Source organism: Capricornis sumatraensis, chromosome 4 (assembly GCF_032405125.1).
Source record: "Capricornis sumatraensis isolate serow.1 chromosome 4, serow.2, whole genome shotgun sequence".
Taxonomy (NCBI): domain Eukaryota; kingdom Metazoa; phylum Chordata; class Mammalia; order Artiodactyla; family Bovidae; genus Capricornis; species Capricornis sumatraensis.
Genome location: NC_091072.1, coordinates 72,328,541 through 72,348,716, shown reverse-complemented (window position 1 = coordinate 72,348,716; position 20,176 = coordinate 72,328,541). Strand labels below are relative to the sequence as shown.

At 51.8% G+C, this 20,176-nt stretch overlaps 1 protein-coding gene across 1 annotated transcript; it reads right to left on the bottom strand.

Annotated features, from left to right (window-relative positions):
• Nucleotides 1-5,344: 5,344 nt before the first annotated feature.
• On the bottom strand, nucleotides 5,345-12,060 carry LOC138077948 (keratin, type II microfibrillar, component 5). Its single transcript, XM_068970362.1, has 9 exons — nucleotides 11,641-12,060; nucleotides 9,703-9,911; nucleotides 9,072-9,132; nucleotides 8,832-8,927; nucleotides 8,028-8,192; nucleotides 7,640-7,765; nucleotides 7,028-7,248; nucleotides 6,269-6,300; nucleotides 5,345-5,538 (listed from the first exon to the last, which is right to left on the bottom strand). The coding sequence occupies exons 1-9, from the start codon at nucleotides 12,058-12,060 to the stop codon at nucleotides 5,345-5,347; spliced, it is 1,524 nt and encodes a 507-aa protein (XP_068826463.1).
• Between the last annotated feature and the right edge of the window lie 8,116 nt (nucleotides 12,061-20,176).

Sequence of the window (20,176 nt, the reverse complement as noted above, 5' to 3'; positions counted from 1 at the left end):
GGTGGGGGTGGGGGTGGGGGCAAAGGTAGAAAAGAGGAGGAGAGGGGAACCTGTGTTGATGAGCACTGGTTAGATGTCTGGAACATCATATATGTATTTCATTTATTGCTTACAGCAACAGTATTATACTGATATGGAAATTAAGGCCGCGAGACGTTGAGTAACTTCTCATACAGCTAGTCCAGGATCCAAACTGAGGGCTGTGTATGTTAGTCACTCAGTTGTGCCCGACTCTTCGAGAGCCCATGGTCTGTCCATGGAATTCTCTAAGCAAGAAAACTAGAGTGGGTTGCCATTCCCTTCTCCAGGAGATCTTCCAAACCCAGGGTTCCAACTGGGGTCTCTGGCATTAAAGGCAGATTCTTTACCATCTGAGCCACAAGAGAAGCCCCAATAGGGAATGTCAATGCTCATATACTTTCTGCTCCCTTGCCTCTGTTTTTCCTGAAGAATAAAATCATGGCCCGTGCCGTTCTAACTGATCCTACCTTACTGACAGTCCAGAGAAAAAGAAGGAAGGTGACATAAACGAGCCTCCTGGAAGTGTTTGTAGGAACATCTCCTCACAGCTTCTGCTCTCGAAGAATCTGGGACAGACCTTAGTATGGGGCAGTTAACACAGGCCTCTTGGGTGGGGATCCAGAATGAAAACTCAGACCTCTGCTCACAGGACATCTGCTCTGAGGACATCTGCCCCGATGGCCTGGACAGGGGCAGTGGGCTCTGTGGGGACCCCTGGTGTTGCTGTTGTTTAGTCACCAAGTCATGTCTGACTCTTTGTGACCTCATGGACTGTAGCCCGCCAGGCTCCTCTGTCCATGGGGTTCTCCAGGCAAGAACACTGGAGTGAGTTGCCATCTCCTTCTCCAGGGGATCTTCCCAACTGGGGATTGAACCCATGTCTCCTGCATTGGCAAGGTGATTCTGTATTGCTGAGCCACCTGGGACTCTCTCCCCCCGCTATTCCTGCACTGACAATCCCCAAGAAGTGCCTCCAGGGAAGTCGGTTCAGAGTCCCCTCAGATGCGAGGGTGTCCTCCCTGGATGTGATGTGATGGAGAGAGGGGTTTTAGTGGACGACTTTCTTTTGCTTGTTTTACAGGAAGAACACTTATTTCTCCCACCTTACGTTATTTGGGATTTTTTAAAAAAAAGGATTTAAAAGAAAGACCCAGTTGGGTGAAAGATATCTTGCCCCAAGAATACATATTTGATCTCAACACATACAGAAACCTTTGAGTCGTTCTCCCTGGCAGTGCCCTCCTGATGCCTTTCAGAATGTGCCCCCACGAGACTCACTGGTCCCTGGGAAACCCGGGAGGAACCAGATCTTTTTTAGTGTGGTGGCCCCCTGGTCTCTCCTCCTGGGCTTAAAGGGTCTTTCAGGGGCTTCATCCTGGGCACTTCCTTGGTCTAGATTCCACCAAGTCTGAGCAGGGGAGAAAATTGGGCTCAGGGAGCCACTAGATTGCCTCTGTGAAGGGAAAGAAGTAGTACCAGGCCCCTTCTGCCCCAGAATGGGGTGGTGGGGGGAAGGTGGCAGAAATGGGGGAAGGTCTGCCTTTCCTTTCTGATGGTGATGCGGGAGGGTGTGTATATGCAGATTTGTGCCTCCAGAGTTTCCTTCATTTTCAGTGCAAAGCTCATCCTCTGAGTGCTGCCTTGACCCGCTCCTCTCCCTGGCAACTGACCTCTCACCACTTCTGTCCACTGCCCACTACGGGAATGAGAGCGGGGCATCCAGACAAGGGGTGATTTCCAGAAATGGTCATTTCTAATGTCCATGTCCATTCCAGACGGGGTTAGACCTTGTGATTTCCTTGGTCATGTGGTTAATCTGCTTTTCTCACCATGCTTGGCTTCAGTTTCTGTTTCCCAAGATCCCAAGGACTGAGGCAGAGAGCAGCTGGTGACACTGGGCTGGGAGGAGTGGCTTGGGCATGGGTGTTTGTGGGGATGGCCCAAAGCAGAGAGGATTTGCGACTTGGTGAAGGAGCGCTTGTGGCCTCCAGAAGGGACAGAGAAGACCCCGAAGTCTAAGCATACCTGGTTTTTTTGAAAGCACTAAAACCTATGCATCCTCATCCTTTGGAGAGCCTGTGTACTTGAGGCAAGGGCATTGAATGTTTGAATAAGAGTAGAAAATGGACAGAAGGTCTGATTTTCTCTTGATGGAGCTCTTAGCTTTTGTGGAGTTTAAAAAAACAGGGGGGGAGATTTCAGGAAAGCCTTGGAACCAGCCACATGGGCCTGCTTTATTGTCTGGGCCCCTTGCTCTTCTGGCTTTTTCTTAATCAAGAGATTTAGATCACTTGACTTTTCCTTAAATTTTTTTTTGTAATGAAACTTTAATCCTCAGTTACTCTTGGAGTGTATCCTTGACTTTCTGCAAGGAATAGCTCCTTTCCTTTGAAAAGAGAAGAAATGGCTCTGCATTTTTGCTGTTGAACGCAAGGGCGGGGGAGGGGAAGTTTCATCCTCATAAGCTGATGGCACCTCGGGCTGCTATGCACAGAACATGGAAACTTATTAAATAGCTGCTAACTCTCAGCTTCTGGTTGTTTGACTTTTCAATGCATGATGTTATATTTTTGTTTATCAGATTTAACTTTTTAGTTATACTTGGCCCAGACCCATGGTACCATCAAAGCGTTTTCCCTAAAGCACAGGCTACTGCAGAGACCCAGAACCACAGGAAGTGTCAAGGCTGGAAAATGCTTATCTCACCCACCCCCAAGCTGATGCCCAGAGCATGGAGGCCACTTCTTGCACAGCATCTTACTGAGACATGGCAGAGCTGATGCTCAAATTTTGACCTCCTGACGTTTCAGCCCTGGTGACTTAACCTTTCTTGTAGATGAATGGTGTGCCCTAAACTGAATGTTGGCTACTGTGACTACGACCATGCCCTTGAGACCCACCGAGGTGGGAGGAAGAAGGGGAGGGGGCCAGAAACTTGGAGGAGGCTTGTCTGGTATCAGCTGGCAAACCGTAAACAGCAGCCGCCTTGGCACTCAGGAAGGGCCAGCAGTCTCCCTGGAGTTGCAGCCCTTTGGGCCTGAAGTGAGGATTAATTAGAATGCAGGGGACCTTAACTTTCCTTCCAGGGACAGGCTAGGGGATGGGGCAGCAGAGGAGGCCAGCAGGTGGAATAGTGATGGCTAATCTGTTCTCTAATGGAGAGATGGAGATGAGTCCAAGAGGGCTGATGTCTACACCTCTGCTCGACCAGCCTGAGTTAACCCAAACATACCAGGCCTGACATGTTCTGGAGTCCCATCTGGAACTTAGTTGGGGGCAAAGCCAGGAAGAGAAATTTCCTGGAACTTCTTCCAGAAACTTCCAGCTTGATCTAGTGTCCAGACACACCCAGTGATATCCATGGTCTGAGCCACAAAGAAAGAGTCTGAAGTCCTCAGGGTTTGAGATACTGTTGGGCAGGAAAGGGAGACGTGTGTGGTGTGTGTGTGTGTGTGTGTGTGTGTGTGTGTGTGTATGAAGCAGGAAGGAAGGTGGGCAGAGGGAGCACTGGGCAAAGGCAAATAGGAAGAAGGGTGTGGAGTAGCCAATATGTCCAGGTGGGATGGTCCCTGGAGGCCTCAGAGAGCAGACTCCACGAAGTAGAGCCTGCATCTGAGAAATGGAGCATCCGGGTGGAGGGGTTGTACAGGACTGAGGAGCAAGTGTGGGAAGATGAGCTGGAGGAGACTGTGTCCGGCCTAAGGAGCACAGGCATATGCTGGGAAATTGTTTGAGCCAGGTGGTAGGGGATAAGAGCCACGAGTTTGGGATTCCGGCTGCTGGGGGCGGGGGGGCGCTGTGTGTGAGGAATGGGGAGAAAGTGGTCATGTGGGAATCTGGAGCTGTGGTCCAGGACTGAGGGGTCTGAGCTGGAATCAAGCTATGGAAGTGGAGAGGAAGAGGCAGAACCACTGGGGGGCTGGGGCTGGAAAGGACTGGTCAGCTAGAGATGGAGCAAGTGGGAGCTGAGTGTCAGACATGTTGGAGAGTTGGATGTAATGGGAATTCCTAATAATGTGCTTTCCCAACCTTGAGAAATTTCACAGAAATAGCACCTGGAAAAACAGCATATGTTACGAAAATGTGTTATGATTTTTCTTCACGCTTCTCTTAGAATAATAGCCTTGTTACAAACCCCAAAGCCAGACCCAGCAGGGAGTATGACTGGGATCATGAAAGCATGGACTTTGGAACACCAGGCCGGTGTCAGGTATGAACACTGCCTATGCACTTGCTGACTGTTCCTGAGACTTTCCTAGAAGGGAATGGCCTGGGGTAAGAACAAGATCTGGAATATGTCAGGGTAGTGTCTTGGGGAAGAAAGATCAAAGAAAGTTTTGTAATCTGCCACTAGAAATAAAAGCTGGACTCAGAGTGGACTCTGCCCCTCAGTCCAACAGAGGCTGCAGGTCCCCTGACCCATTGCACCAGATTTTGTGTTCTGTCTTCATTCTTGTTGCTCACTCCCGGGCCATTAGGGCAACAGTCAGAGACATTGCCATTCACAAGATCCCATGTCTTTGCATCGCAGCAGCATTTATTGAAACAGATTGAGACAACCCAGAAGGCACGGCACCCACAGACAGTCATAATAAGAGGGAGACCCAGAAAGTGGCCTCCCCTTCTCCCGCCCACCTGCTCTGGATTGGACAGAGTCCCCCTGCTCAGGCAGGGGGCGATCTGGAGCAACCATGGCGTTTTCTTTGAAATCTGTTAAGGTGTATTGAATAGCAAGACCTGTCCAAAGTCAAAAGAATTCCCCTCACAATAGGCCTCTCAACTGGGAGGTCACAGGAGGAGTTTGGCTGGAACAGGTGAACCCAGAAGAAGGCAATCAGTTAGAGAGACAAGCAAAACACAAACTCAAATGACCAAGGGGCAATTCCTGCAGGGAACTTCCCAGCCAGGACAAGGGACCTGCTGGAGTGCGGGCGGCTTCCTCTGATTCTAAGGTTGAGGGAGACCTGACTGGATGGTTAGGCTTATTCCTTGTGCCAGAGGAAGGCTGAGTTTTCATTATGCCCAGCTGCCCTGGGTGATTGGTAGCGTCCCAGAGAGCTTGGTGAATAACACAAATTGGCCGCGGGAATTTAGCAGTCAAATCGGAGTTGAGTGAAAGGGCTGGGAATGACTCTTTCTAACTGAAGCCTGTTGGAGAACCAGGAAAACAACTCCCTAAAAGGAGAAGGTGGCGCGGGGAGCGGCGGAGGGTCCTTCCCTTGTAGGAACACATGGAAGATTATGGAAGCAAGCACACAATTTTTTTTTTTTTTCCATTCACACACCCTTCCATGCTGGGGGGATGCAGGCGGGGCCTCTGACTCTACGCAAAACGGACAGACCGGCTGCTCCCGCAGCTGAAGCTGGAGGCGCGGGGCTGACAGGGGACGCAGGAGTCGGGCGCCAGAACCGTGATGCTGCCCCCGGTGGCCACAGGGCCCGAGGCGATCTGGCGGCCTGCGGTGCTGCTATATGTGAGGCCCCCACAGGTGACTCCACCGCGGGAGCTGCTGACACCTGGGGGAAGAGAGGGCACAGGGAGGGCTGAATGGACCGCAGTGATGTCACCAACCCCAGGACAGACCCAAAGGGCTTCTGCGTGCATGAGCTTCCTCCTCCCCGATGAGTTTAGTGGTTCATAACTCAGACCCTGTTCTCAGCACCTCAGCCTTCTCGGGCCCCAGGCGAGAAGGAAGCGAGGACCCCCAGACTCAGTGGCAAAGCTGAAGTGAAGTGAAGTCGCTCAGTCGTGTCCGACTCTTTGTGACCCCATGGGCTCTAGCCTGCCAGGCTCCTCTGTCCATGGGATTTTCCAGGCAAGGGTACTGGAGTGGGTTGTCATTTCCTTCTCCAGGGGATCTTCCCAACCCAGGGATCGAACCGGGGTCTCCCGCATTGGAGGCAGATGCTTTGCCATCTGAGCCACCAGGGCAACCCAGAGGCAAAGCTGCTGCACCCTTATTTCCCGGGCATGCAGTTCACACATCCACCAGTGGAGGGCCCCCACTAAGCTCCCTTTGCTTAGTGCCTCAAGGGGGAAGTGGTGGTGGGGGGTGGGAGGTTGGGGGTGGGGGGTGGTGGTGGTGGCGGCGGCGGCGGCGGGGCATAGCCGGGGAGGAAGCAGGGGGCATGAAAGGTTCCCCCTCCCAGGTCTGGAACTTTCCAGGTCCAGTAGGTTAGGCTGTCCGGCTCAAATCTGCCCATCAATAGAGCCAGTTTTCAAGGGGGGTTTCAAGCAGGTACTTACAGACATTCACAGAGCCCACTCCTTCACACAGCCTACGGGAAAGAAAAGTCTGTTTAATTCCAAGCACTGAGCTGGATTCCTTGAGGCAGCTTCCTTGAAACTTAGGCACAGAGAGGGCCCTGCTGTGTACAGATCCAATTCCCCGGAGGCAGGAAGTGCTCCCTTGAGTTTGCCTTAAATGCTCACGCTCCTTTAACTATTCACTGACCACAGAGACAAGGCCTCCTGCTTTTCAGCAGAGGTGAGTGAAGCTATGAAATCCACGTGCTGCTTCCAATAGGAATGACTTGGCCCACCCTGGATAGTGCCAATCAGGCTCACAGAAAGCATGTGAAAGGGCCTGGCACCAATGAAGAGCTACAGCATAGACTGCATCAACCTTATAATGCCCTGTTCTAGGGCAGGCCAGGGGGCAGCCTCCCGTAGGAAGCTACTGGAAGAGAGTGGGTTTCAGAGCCACAAGTCTTGAATGAGGGTCCTGGCTCTTCTGCTTATCAACTGTGTGGCCCCGAGAAGGTCACTGAGCGCTGGGCCTTATTTCCTTATCTTTGGATGGGAAAAATGATACCTGGATTGGGAGGATTAAAATGAGCACGGAGCACAGGCCTAATAAAGCATTCAGAAGTTATTATTACTACTGAAGCCTGAGCTGTGCTAGCAGTGGGCAAAGATGCAGTTCCCACTTGGGTTCAGGGAAGTTCACCTGCAGAGGACCAGGGCCGCCTCCTTCTAGACTCCCAAGGTTTTCCTCAGACTCACCTCTGCTCCTCGCCCTCCAGCAGGCGCCTGTAGGTGGCGATCTCGATGTCCAGGCCCAGCTTGGAGTTCATCACCTCCTGGTACTCCTTGAGCAGGCAGGCCATGTCCTGCTTGGCCTTCTGCAGGGCCTCCTCCAGCCCAGCCAGCTTGCTGCGGGCATCGTTAAGGGCTGCCTCGCCCTGCTGCTCAGCCTCAGCCACTGCGGCTTCCAGCTTGGTCCGCTGTGGGGAAGGAGATGTGAGGATGGGAAGGTGCAGCTAGGCTCATCTGAGCCAAGGGAGCTGGGGCAAGGGTCCCAGAGAAAAGTTAGGTTAACCTCCTATGAGCAGGTAGTTAATGGGACTGTGAACACAAGGGAGGTGATGGACCCTTTTCATCATTTCTTCTTAATGGTGCTGCAGAGTGGCCAGAAGGGGGGCATCAGTGACCTGGCTCATCTCAGTTCCTGTGCTGTGTGACGTGCCAGGGCCCCAACCTCCTCTCTGGGCCCCTGCTTCCTCATGGGCACAGTCTGAGGCCTGATTAGGGCTAGACCTTTGCTCTTCCACAGGCAAAGGGCCTGGTGCTACAGTTTTCCTGTGCTGGGTATTCAAGCCCTCCCAGAACCCATACCTGGCACTTGGCATTTTCAATCTCAGCTGTCAGCCTCTGGATAACACGGTTCAGCTCATTGATCTCCTCCTTGGTGCGGCGTAGGGTCTCCCCATGCCGGATCACTGTGGCCTTCATCTCCTCACACTGGGAGGAAGCAGAGAGACTCCTGAGGCTCAGGATGGGACATCTCATCCATTCAGGACAGCTTGGATAATTGTGCAGGTTGCACAGTGTTCAGCCTGTGCAATCATACATGGCCACCTTGCCCTGACACCCAAATTGAGATCTGTCTCTTTCTCGCCATCCCTAAAGATCAAAGTCCCCAGACAGAAGAAGCCTTTTCTAGTACACACTTCATATCCTTTTCAGTGCCATGTCTAGGAGGCAGGTGTTCTGGACCACTCACCTTGCTGCGGTACCAGGACTCAGCCTCAGCCCGGCTGCGACTGGCAATGTCGTCGTACTGAGCCTTGATCTCGGCGACGACACAGTCCATGTTCAGGTCCCGGCTGTTGTCCATCTTCACGATGACCGAGGTGTCTGAGATGTGGGCGTTGAGGATCTGGATCTCCTGGGGGGTGCCAAAAGCCAATGCATTTGTTTCTGGTGTCTGGTCTGGGTCACATGCTGTACCCCTGGGGGCTGTCCACTCCCTGGAGGAGAGTGACTCCCACTCGCCTTCATTCACACACAGGTACATCATCAGTGAGGCTGGAAGGGGCTCTAGAGGTCAGCTGGGGACAGCCTGTGGCTTAACAAATAGGGAAACTGAATCCCAGTGTGTGAAAAAGGCCTGACTCAAAGTCATTCAGCAGGGAAGCTGGGGTATGAATGCCAGGACTAGTGATCTGTCCAAGAATTAAGACCCCTCTCTCACGGGAAACCCACCCTACCCACCTCCTGCTCTCTCCTCCCTATGTATGCACTTTCATAGCCATGTAGAGACCTACATGCACGCAGACCAGCCACAGGCACACACAGTGCAACACACAGAGACCACAGCACAGAAAGTCCAAGCACACACGTGCTTCACGGGCCTCGGTGCTCATGTGCGTGTGTCTGTGACAGCCTCACAATATGCCCCTTTGCATGTGTGTGTGTGTTCCTTACATGCGCTCACCCCTCAGGGGGTGAATGTGCACACAGCCTCTGCTCTGGGTCCCCACACCTTCCCTCCTCGCTTCCAGGCTGGTTGGCAGGGGCCCCTCACCTCATCATAGAGGCGCTTCAGGAAATTAGACTCCTCCACCAGCGCCTCCACGTTGGCCTCCAGGTCTGACTTTCGCAGGTAGGCACAGTCCACATCCTGGTGGTGGGGTGGAGAGGAGGGGGGCGAGCGTGTGGGAGGAGGCCCCGGGAAGGTGCTCTGGGTGGGTGTGGCGACCCATCCCACTGGAGGTTGTGCGCACAGAGGTGTCGCTCCCTCCCTCCCGGAGCCCAGTCCCTTTACCTTCTTTAGAACCACGAACTCATTCTCTGCTGTGGCCCTCAAAGCCACCTCCTCTTCATACCTGGGTGTGAGAGAGACAGAGGCTGGAGCTGAGGAGTCAGGGTTTGGCAGCCATCCTGGGCAAGCTCTTCTGGGGGTCATTTGGGGTGAACTCTGCAAATGTCATCCCATTCTCTCCCCACTCTATTTTGTGCATTGTTTGTGGGCTAGCCCTGCCCCAGCCTGGCTTATTCCTCCTGAGTCCTGCTGCCTCTGGGATGAGATCAGAGAATGCGTGCTCCATGCCCAAGTTTACAATCATCTTTCCATGCTAGATCCAAAGAGAGCTGGTGCCACGGGCAGAGAGGATATGGAGCCCAGGTCAGGAAGGGGAGCAGGAGGAGCAAGAAAGCCATGGAACCCCACGGGGCTTCCTTACTCCTCTGAAACCATCTCTAAGACCCATGGGCCTCCAAGGAGTTGAGCTGGAGCCAAAGAATCTGAAGAAACCTAGGCTCCTACTGCCCATCCTCTTGGGTAGCGGGCAGCCCCTCTTGGCAGACAGGCAGGAATCTTAATGAAACTGCTTCAAGAGGGTTGTGGGCAGAGCCTTCCCCCTTAACCCTGTTATCCCAGCTGGTGCCACACTCACTTCTTCTTGTAGCCCTCCAGCACCTCCTGCACGTGGTTGAGCTCTGAGGCCAGCCTCCCGCTGTCGGCCTCCACGTGCTCAGCCTCCCGCCTCAGCGTCTCGATGTAGCCATTGAACAGGGGCTCCAGGTTGCTCTCGCAGCAGCGCTGGTTCTGGTAGAATTGCCACTTGGTCTCCAGCAGCTTGTTCTGCTGCTCCAGGAAGCGCACCTGCCACCCAGAGTGGGAGAAAGAGACTCAGGAGGAGCCCCGGGAGGTGTCTGGTTCCCCAGAGCTCTTTCTTCCCCTGCCCTGGTGCCTGCTGAACAGCCGGCGCCAGGCGGGGGTTGAGCCGTGGAATCCCTGCGACTCAGGGGGCCCTGCTCCCAGCCCCCAGGGAGGCACTGTGGGTGGAAGTGCCCCGGGCTGGAAGCCAAAGGTCAGATTCACATCCCAGGTCTGCCACTGTAACAGTAGCTTTCTCACCTCTGGGTGCTTGGTTTTCTCATTCCAAAACAGAGATGATAATAGTACCTTCATTAAAGTTGTAAAGATTGAACAAGTTGCTACATGTAAACTGCTTAGAAGAGTTTCTGACACACAGGTAGTGCTCAACCAATTTAACTATGACTTTAATTACAAGTTATTCATTTATTCATGTATGCAACAAACATTTATTGAATATTTACTGTGTGGTCCCAGGGCTTGTGCTAAGATACACACACACACACACACACACACACACACACACACATATCTTAATCTATGACTGTACCTACCAATCAATTTTATTCAATTCTCACAACCCTATGGGGGGAGATCTTATTTCCCCTATAGTACAGGAGAGGAAAAGGAGACCCCAAGGTATGAAATGACTAACTTATCGTCTCATAATTAGTCAGGAGTCAGGATCCTACGTTCCTTGAGTCTCCTTCACCTGCCTGTCACCACGATCTATCTAGTTCAGTTCAGTTGCTCAGTTGTGAGAACCCTATGAATAGTCTGTCTAAGCAGCTTCCTAAGCTCTCAGCTTCAATTTGTTATTTAAAAAATAGAGATGATAATGTCTACTCCAGTGAGTCATTTCAAGGATTAACTGAGATCACTAAAGAAAGTGATAGTAAGAAGGTCCCCCCTACTGTCCCGTCACCCCGGGTCCCAGACCTGAGTCTGGTCCTATCTCGTCTGCTGGAGTAAGGCCCCGTGGACAGAGGAGGAGCCTACACGAAGGGAGGTGCAGCGGTGACCTTTCTGGGAGGCAGCCAGAGGACAGCTGGGGATTTCCCACCCTCTGCACCGGTGGGTCTCTTCTTGCCAGTCTAGTGGCCTCCCCTCCTCCATTCCCAGCTCTGCACCCATGAAGCAGCCTGGCAAGCCTGGTTGGTTGCCTATCACATCTCCTCGTCCACTACTGTCCTTGGAAGAATCTAACAGCTAACATTTATCATCTACTTTCTATGTGCCAGCACTGATTGCACAGGAGCCCAGTTAATCTTCAAAGCGAACATATGAAGCTGGTTCTATTAAGGGGACAAGCAACAGGCCTGAGGATTCACACTGCGAGCAGAGGTGGGGAGATGGGGAGGTGGCAGGACTCTGAGCAGAGCTCCACCTGCTTCCCAAGCTGCCCCACCACAGGCCTTCTTTTCTCCCCACTGCCCCTCTGCTCTTCCAGCACCCAGTGCCCAGTGTTTTGCGGCAGCTCGGATATTCCCATGTTGTCTTGTCTCCGGAAGCGCAAACCCTTTACAGCACAAACTCAATTTCTAGACCATGCTGGGCTGCGGATATAGATACACTTTGCTGGAATTACAAGAGAAAAATAAATCCTTCTGCGAAGATCGGCCTGCATTTCTCTGCGGTGGCTGGCAGCCATACGCTGGCTCCCCTAAAGACTGGGACCTTCCCGAGGGGAAGGCAGGGCGGGGGCCATCTCTGGACCATCCCAGGCCTCACTGACCTTGTCGATGAAGGCAGCGAACCTGCTGTTGAGGTTCTTGATCTGCTCCTTCTCCTCGTGCTTCACGCACTGCGCGTTGGGGTCGATCTCCAGGTTGAGGGGCGTGAGGAGGCTCTCATTGACGGACACGGTGGTGATGCAGGGAGGGCTGAGGCCGCCCACGCCGCCGGAGCGGTACCCGAAGCTGCGGCCGCAGGAGCCGGCACGGAAGCCGCTCACCGCTATGCGGGGCCCACAGGAGCCCAGGGCCGAGACGCTGCGGCTGCCGAAGCCCGTCAGTCCCCGGTAGCAGGACACCCCTCGGTAAGGGGCGGCGGAGATGCAGCAGCGGCTGCCTGTTTTGGGGGCCACAGCCGAGCAGGAGCTGAAGGTCCTGGTGACGGAGTATCCTGGACTGATCCTGTAGGAACGGCACGACATGGTGTGGGTCTGAGTGGATGGAGGTTTGAGCAAGGGAGTGTTGAGGGTGGCGGGTGCGCTACGTAGGATGCTTCTGGACCCACTGATCCTCCTCGGTCCTTTTATTGGTGGAGAGAGCTGGGGTTGGCTACATGAAAGAAGTGGAAAGTCATTTTATGTTGTTTATTGGCTTGGGGAGTTTGCCAACAACTCTCCAAGGACTCGTCTTAAAGGTGAGCTCAGCAGTGACTCCCGGCTTCCGTAAAAGTATTGAAGATGTTATTACGGACACTGTGCGTTTGCACTTTTCATCTTCAAAGCTCGTTTACATACATTAGGGTAATTAATTTTCCCGCAGTCTGCATGGCCTCAACCCACACCTGGAGACGGGTTTGAACACAACAGTCTGGAGTGGCTGAGTGTGGGGTAAGGACTGGGGCCACCATCTCCAGGAAGAAGTTCTAGGGCTCCAGGTTGGAGGAGACCACCAGAGGTCATCGCCTCTGTCCTAGGGCTCCATACAGGATACGTTCTTGGGTATATCGTTGTGTTTCAGGGGCAGATAGATCAAGAGAGCCCTCACCCACTCAGGCAGCATGGCTTGGAGGTGGTTCAGGTCCAGAGAAGCCTTTTTGATCATGCTGCCTGAAGGGCAGAAGGTTGAGCCCATGGTCTTCTAGAACCTTCTGGATTCCAGCCTGAAAGGTTCTGTTCCAGGGCCTTCATTTCTCACCTACAAAACTACAAACCACTTAACTCTCGTGGCCACAATAATGACCTCTTGTGGATAATGGGAAGCCTCCCTTTAGACACTTTCTCCCACTTGACTGAAAGGATGGGAAAACCCAGTTCGGGGGAGCCCTGATGCTTCAAACTTGCTCTGGACACTATCTCTTGGCTCTTTAAGAAGAAACAGGTCCTGTGAGTCCCAGTTCCTTCCAAGACCACCAGCCAGGGGAGGGGCTCACCCTGTTTGCCAGCCCTGGAATTGTCACTCCTAGAAGAACATTCAGAGACTGCTCTGCACAGAGACAGGGGAGGAAGGTGGCTTTTCTTATTTGAGGACACTGTGATTTCTGGCTCCCGTGGGCTCTGGAATCTTGGTTCTTTCCAAAGTCCCCGTTTCCCTATGTGTCCTGGGGTCACTTATTAACATAATGATGGTTATTCTTTAATGTTCATTGAGTATAGACCTGGGGATGTCGTCTGTACACCCAGGGAGGCTCGCCAGGCCCCTGAAGGGTTAGGAACTTCAGGAAGAAGGGCAGAGGAACTTCCTCTGAGGGTGACAACTCCTGCAGGGAGCCTGCCAGAGCCGAATGCTGCCCCTGTGCTGCTGTTCCTGAATCCTCCCTAGACGCCCCACGTTCCATCTGGGGTCTGCCCTTGTCTTCACTGACCCACTGCAGGTCTTTGCCCAGCACCAGGCTAGCTGGTTTCTATCTCCACATCCCACACCTGTCCTTCCTAGTAGGGCAGAGGCCTTGGGAAAGTGAGGAGCAGGTGGCCTCAGCTGGCACCAAATAATCTTCAGATCATAGTCACCCATGGTGAGGCAACAGGTATTTAGCAACCTGGGCAAGGGAGTCCAAATCGGAAGACCTGGTTTAAGTGCCAACTTGGACACTTTCTAGCTGTGTGGCTCTGGGAACGTTCTTAACTTCTCTGAGCTTCTGTTTCCTTGGCTGTAATGTGGGATTCATTCTTATAATCCAGGGTTGTTGGGAGGATTAAATGGATAATACGCAAGACTGTACTTTGGGGACCAAAAGGATCTGTGTAAGGGAAAGGGACTCTTGTTTCCTACCAGAAATGCCCCTGCTGGCCCGCCCCCGCACCCTCTCACTCAGCAGACAGTGGGCCTGCTCCTTGCCCCACCCACCAGCTTCACTTCCTGTGCACGTTTATGATTTCAAAACCCTTTCAAGTCTGCTTTTCATGCTTTCTTTAACCTGATTTCACTAGTGTAAAAATTTGAGGTGGAGTCTGGGGTGGATAGAGGAGGCTATACTGGGGCTCAAGGAGGGGATGGTTTCCCAGCCGCCACCCCTTAAGTGGGGGTCCTGCTGGCCTGGATCCAGGGGTGTATTCTTGTGCCTTGGCCAGATGGTGGTGTAGACCTGGAGTGGCGTGGTGGGGCCAAGAGGGTTTTGGGCCCTTTGAAGGGGAGGAGGGTCGGAGCCGAGCATGGGAGATGGAGGATGGGTGAGTCCTCTGCTCTGTCAGCCCGGAAAGCCCATTAAACCTCACCTGCTTCTCACCTCCTGTAAGCTCAGCTCTCCTTCAGCTTATTGAAGAGGATGGAAGACCTACTTCTGCCTCTTGGCAGCAGGAGGGAGTGGAAGCTTTGGTCCAGAGGGAGATGTCTATGTCAGCGGTATCCCATACCCCCAGCACACACACACACACACACACACACACACTCACACGCCTCCCCCTCAAACTGGGCCTGGGCACTGAGGATGGGAAAGGGGAGCCAGGGACTCAGGAGACCTGGCAATGCCACACTGCTTTCAGAAATAAGAGCCCCATTCAGGACCAGCAGGACCACTCGGAACAAGGATGAGAGTCCCTGGGCGGGTGTGCTGGGAGTGAGGGCAGGCCCTGCCAGGTACAGGGCTGCACCTGTGGGCGCTGGGTGAAGTCTGCATTACGGCAGGTGGCAGCGGAGCCCAGAGCTGGTGGGGTCTGCTGAGGAAGTCCATCCACATGGTGCTTTAGATTGAAGGGACTGGGCTGGAGGGGGAGGCTGAGTCCTTATGGGACTGTTTCAGGGTCATCCCAGGCAAGTGAGAAACTCACAGATCAGGTCAGTCTGGCACAACACCTTGGGGAGTTTGTGTAGACCCATGGGGAAACAATGGAAACAGTGGCAGACTTTCTTTCTGGGGGCTCCAAAATCACTGCAGATGGTGATTGCAGCCATGAAATTAAAAGATGCTTGCTCCTTGGAAGAAAAGCTATGACCAACCTAGATGGCATGTAAAGCAGAGACATTACTTTGCCAACAAAGGTCCGTCTAGTCAAGGCTATGGTTTTTCCTGTGGTCATGTATGGATGTGAGAGCTGGACTATAAAGAAAGCTGAGCACTGAAGAATTGATGCTTTTGAACTGTGGTATTGGAGAAGACTCTTGTGAGTCCCTTGGACAGCAAGGAGATCCAACCAGTCCATCCTAAAGGAGATCAGTCATGGGTGTTCATTGGAAGGACTGATGTTGAAGCTGAAGCTCCAATACTTTGGCCACCTGATGTGAGGAGCTGACTCACTGGAAAAGACCCTGATGCTGGGAAAGACTGAAGGTGGGAAGAGAAGGGGAGGGCAGAGAATGAGATGGTTGGATGGTATCACCAACTCGATGGAGATGAGTTTGGGTAACTCTGGGAGTTGGTGATGGACAAGGAGGCCTGGAGTACTGCAGTCCATGGGGTTGCAAAGAGTCGGACACAACTGAGCTACTGAACTGAACTGATTGGACCTGGGCCTTTGCCATCTGGTTCTATCCCAGGGAGAGCAAAGAATCCATAGACCCACACCCATCTCTACCCGTCCCCCAAGCAGTTGGCTTAGTGAGACCAGATCCTTGTCTGGGTGCTGGGGTGGGAGCCAGACCTCCTTTGACTGGTCTTCTCCTGCCTTACTGCCCACATGTGCCCTTTGGTTTTCCCCACCCCTTTCCCTATCTCCAAGCCTTCTCCCCTGTCACACCTTTGCCTGAAATGTCCCAGAACAACTGGCCACTTCCTCCAGGAAGCCTTTGGGGACTAGTTGGAGGGAGGTTGTGATTTCTCCTCCTCTGTCTCAACAGCAGTGCACCAATACCCTTCCTGGGACTCCCCAGGTAACTGCAGTTACTCTCTTTCACACCCTTTTGTCCTGGGTGCTGGCTTTCATCAGCCCTTCAGTTCTGTCCCCTCCTGCACTCACACCCAATATCAGGAATGTCCATTTGAGAACCCATGGCCCACCCATAATTTAAAATGCTCCTGAGAGGCCACTTCTTCCAGGAAGTCTTCAAGGGCTAATTGGGTGAGAGGTTTTCTACTCCACCCGGGAGTCCTTGGCAGCTTCCTCAACTCTTGAAGTCTGTCTCCTGGGCTTTCTGCAGAGGCATCACTCTCAAACTCACACCCACCACAGATGCTCCATCTTCCTCCCACGTATTATCTAAGCTTGGATGCTTGCTGGGGGACACATGTGCTGTTCTCCATACCAGGAGTCACGATGTCCCTTCCCGTCTGCTCTCTTTCCTGTGCTTACAATTCCCTTGCTGCTAGGAGGGCTTCCTGACTTATCCAAAGATAGAGGAGTGCTGATACCTTCTCATCTTACCCTGTTTGTCCTAGAGCTGCCTGTTGACACTTAGAGTTTCATATATGTATCTGCCGGGGTTCTCAGAGACCATCTCACTGTTCTTGGATAGTGGGATTCTCTGGGCTTGATCCTGATGGCTGTGATGAGCAAGGCCTTGGTAGTTTCCCACTCAGATAATCCACCTTGGGCATTGCCCATCATCTCTGCTGGTCTTCTCCACACTTTTATTATGTGTCCAGATCTATGCCACCTCCTGGTGGTGGGACACAGTTCTGGGAGGGTCTTTTAGCCCTAGGACAGTTTCTCTGGCTTTTGCAAGATCTGGGTGTCACTCAGACACCCTCTGTGAGAGGAGTGAGGCCAGAGCAACGGGGAGACATTGGATGGATGCCGGACCCTCCCCAGTACATCCGGGGCTGGGTCCTTCATCCAGCTGGCAAAGCTGCTCCTTGCACCTCCCCATCTTTCCTCTGATGGGCTTCCCTGCTAGGAACTCTAGACTTTTCTCCCAAATCCTGTCCACATGCCTTCCTGCAGGCAGCTTTCTCTGGTGGCTTTACTGTTTCCTGATGGCTCAGTAAACACAGAGCCTCGAATTTCAAAACTGGGCCATATTAATGGTTTTGAAGTTTCCTTCTCTTCCGCCCTGTCCTCTTCTACCTCCCCCCCATCCCTTTCCCCTCTTCTTCTCTTCCTTGTCCTCCTTCTCCTCTCCTTCTTCAGCAGTAGAATCATTTCTCTAAATCTTAGGAGGAAAGCAGCTATATAAATCTCTCTATTTGTCTATCTGGTTATAAAAACAGGTAAGATGGACATACTGGTCTCTTTGCTTGCTTTGGCCCCCTCTACTTCAGTGATCCCCTTAAGACATTGAGCTGTGTCACTCCTCTGCTCAAATGCCCAGATAATTCTCCATTTCACTCAAAGTAAAAAGAAAAAGAAAAATCTAATGCTGCACTGCTTGTCCTTGTTATTACAGTTCTCAACTCATCCCCTTGTTCTGGGCACCCACTCTGGCCTCCCTCTGCTCCTCACACACACACTCTGCCTGACCCAGAGCCTTTGCACTGACTGGCCCTTCTTCCCCGAATGCTCTTCCTGCTGCCACATGGCTTGCCCTGTTGCCACCTGCATTGCGGGTCTTTGCTCAGATACAGCCTCTCAAAGAAGTTTCTCTGGCATTTCTTTTAAAAATGGCAGCCTGCCTTTCCCTCTAGAGCATTCTCCACCCAGCTTATCTGGCTCTAATTTCTTTTTTCTGTAGCACTTAACACCTTGTCAGTTCAGTTCAGTTCAGTCGCTCAGTCGTGTCCGACTCTTTGCAACCCCATGAATCGCAGCACGCCAGGCCTCCCTGTCCATCACCAACTCCCAGAGTTCACTCAGACTCACGGCCATTGAGTCAGTGATGCCATCCAGCCATCTCATTCTCTGTCGTCCCCTTCTCCTCCTGCCCCCAATCCCTCCCAGCATCAGAGTCTTTTCCAATGAGTCAACTCTGCATGAGGTGGCCAAAGTACTGGAGTTTCAGCTTTAGCATCATTCCTTCCAAGGAAATCCCAGGGCTGGTCTCCTTCAGGATGGACTGGCTGGATCTCCTTGTAACATACTGTAATTGACTTGTTTATTCTATTTCTTGATGATTGTCAGTTTCCTCTCACTCCAAAATAAACTCTATGGAAGCAGGAATTTTCACTCTTTTTGTTCACTGAGGGTTCCCAAGCACTTAGAACAGTGTTGGGAATACAGTAAGTCCACAATGAATATTTGTGGACTGAGTGACTATGCAAATGAATAGATGTTTTGGATACTTTAAATATTTTGTACTTGGCAGAAAATGCCACAGATGTGAAGGTCTGGTCCTTGAGCCCCAAGGAACATACTTGGTATGAAAACCATGGAACTGAGAATGTTCTATGGCTCTTTTCTGCTTCAGGGTTGTGGTTTTCTGAGCATCTGTGAGAACCAAGACCAACAGAGACACAGAATGGTGAAAAGAGCGCTGTGGTGGGCTGGTGAATGAGGGCTGGATTCCTTTCCTTAAAGTTGCTATTCAGTGTTGCAGTGCTTGTGTCCTAAACACAATTTTGGAGGAAAAAATTTGTTTTTAAAAGACTTCCCTCTCATAACACAGGGAACTACACTCAACATTTAGATGGGGAAACAATGGAAACAGTGAGAGACTTTATTTTCTTGGGCTCCAAAATCACTGCAGATGGTGACTGCAGCCATGAAGTTAAAAGACGCTTACGCCTTGGAAGAAAAGCTATGACCAACCTAGACAGCATATTAAAAAGCAGAGACATTACTTTGCCGATGAAGGTCAGTATAGTCAATGCTATGGTTTTCCCAGCAATCATGGATGGATGTGAGAGTGGACCATAAAGAAAGCTGAGCGCTGAAGAATTGATGCTTTTGAACTTTGGTGTTGGAGAAGACAGACTCTTGAGAGTCCCCGAACTTCAAGGAAATCAAACCAATCAATCCTAAAGGAAATCAATACTGAATATCCAGTGGAAGGACTGATGCTGAAGCTGAAGCTCCAATACTCTGTCTACCTGATGTGAAAAACTGACTCATTGGAAAAGACCCTGATGCTGGGGAGGATTGAAAGCAAGAGGAGAAGAGGATGACAGAGGATGAGATAGATGGCATCACTGACTTGATGAGCATGAGTTTGAGCAAGCTCTGGGAGTTGGTGATGGACAGGGAAGCCTGATGTGCTGCAGTCCATGGGGTTGCAAAGAGTTAGACATGACTGACCGACTGAACTGAACTGAATTGATAAGGGAAAAGACTCTGAAAAAGAATCTACCTATCTGTCTATCTATATTATGTGGTGTGTGTGTGTGTGTGTGAACGCTTAGTTGTGTCTGAATCTGCAGCCCCATAGACTTGTAGCCTACCAGGCTCTTCTGTCCATGGAATTCTGCAGGCAAGAATACTGGAGTGGGTTTCCATTCCCTTCTCCAGAGGATTTTCCTGACCCAGGAATTGAATCCGGGTCTCCTGTATTGCAGGCAGATTCTTTACCAACTGAGCTGCCTGGGAAGCCATATATATGTATATATATATACATACACACACACACACATAAACAAATTGCTGTGCCGTATACCTGAAACCATTGGAGAAGGAAATGGCAACCCACTCCAGTGTTCTCGCCTGGAGAATCCTAGGGACAGAGGAGCCTGGTAGGCTGCTGTCTATGTGGTCGCACAGAGTCGGACAAGACTGAAGCGACTTAGCAGCAGCAGCAGCAGCATACCTGAAACCAAGACGATATTGTAAACCAACTATGCTTTAATTTAAAAAATAAGTGTAAGGAAATTAATAACAAAAAGAAAAAGAAGGCTTCCTTCTCTCTCTCCACAATACTCTGCCGTGGGAATGCTTTGAAAAGGCCCTGTGCAGTGCCGCCAGGGAAGTTGGTAGCCAGCAGAGGGCAGCAACACCCCACAGGTAGCCAGGCAGAAGCCCAGTCCAGGTTGCAGGAGCAGGAAAGGCTGGGGAGCGGCACGCCTGCCTGCAGCTCAGGGCTGAGGGCTTTGCGTGCAAACACTGGCAACAGTCTGCTGACCCTTGGGCATCCACCCGTGTTTGGTAATGGGGTGACTGAGCTGCTGAACACAGCTCTTCTCCATTAGCAGTAAAACTAGACCTACCACCACCATCACCATCAAAACAATAGCAACCATTTATTGTGCACCACCGTGTACCAGGCTATGTGCTAAGCACTGTAGTTATGCCATTGTGTGTAATCTCCACAACAACTTTTTGATATAGAAGCTATTTTCCTATTTTATAGATGAGGCAAGAGACA

Excerpts from the sequence above, each read along its gene's own strand:
- LOC138077948 (XM_068970362.1), bottom strand. The coding sequence starts at position 12,060 with ATGTCGTGCCGTTCCTACAGGATCAGTCCAGGATACTCCGTCACCAGG. Across the intron at positions 6,301-7,027 it reads CTGGAGGGCGAGGAGCAGAG|GCTGTGTGAAGGAGTGGGCT; the intron begins GTGAGTCTGAGG and ends TCTTTCCCGTAG. Across the intron at positions 5,539-6,268 it reads AGTGGGCTCTGTGAATGTCT|GTGTCAGCAGCTCCCGCGGT; the intron begins GTAAGTACCTGC and ends CTCTTCCCCCAG.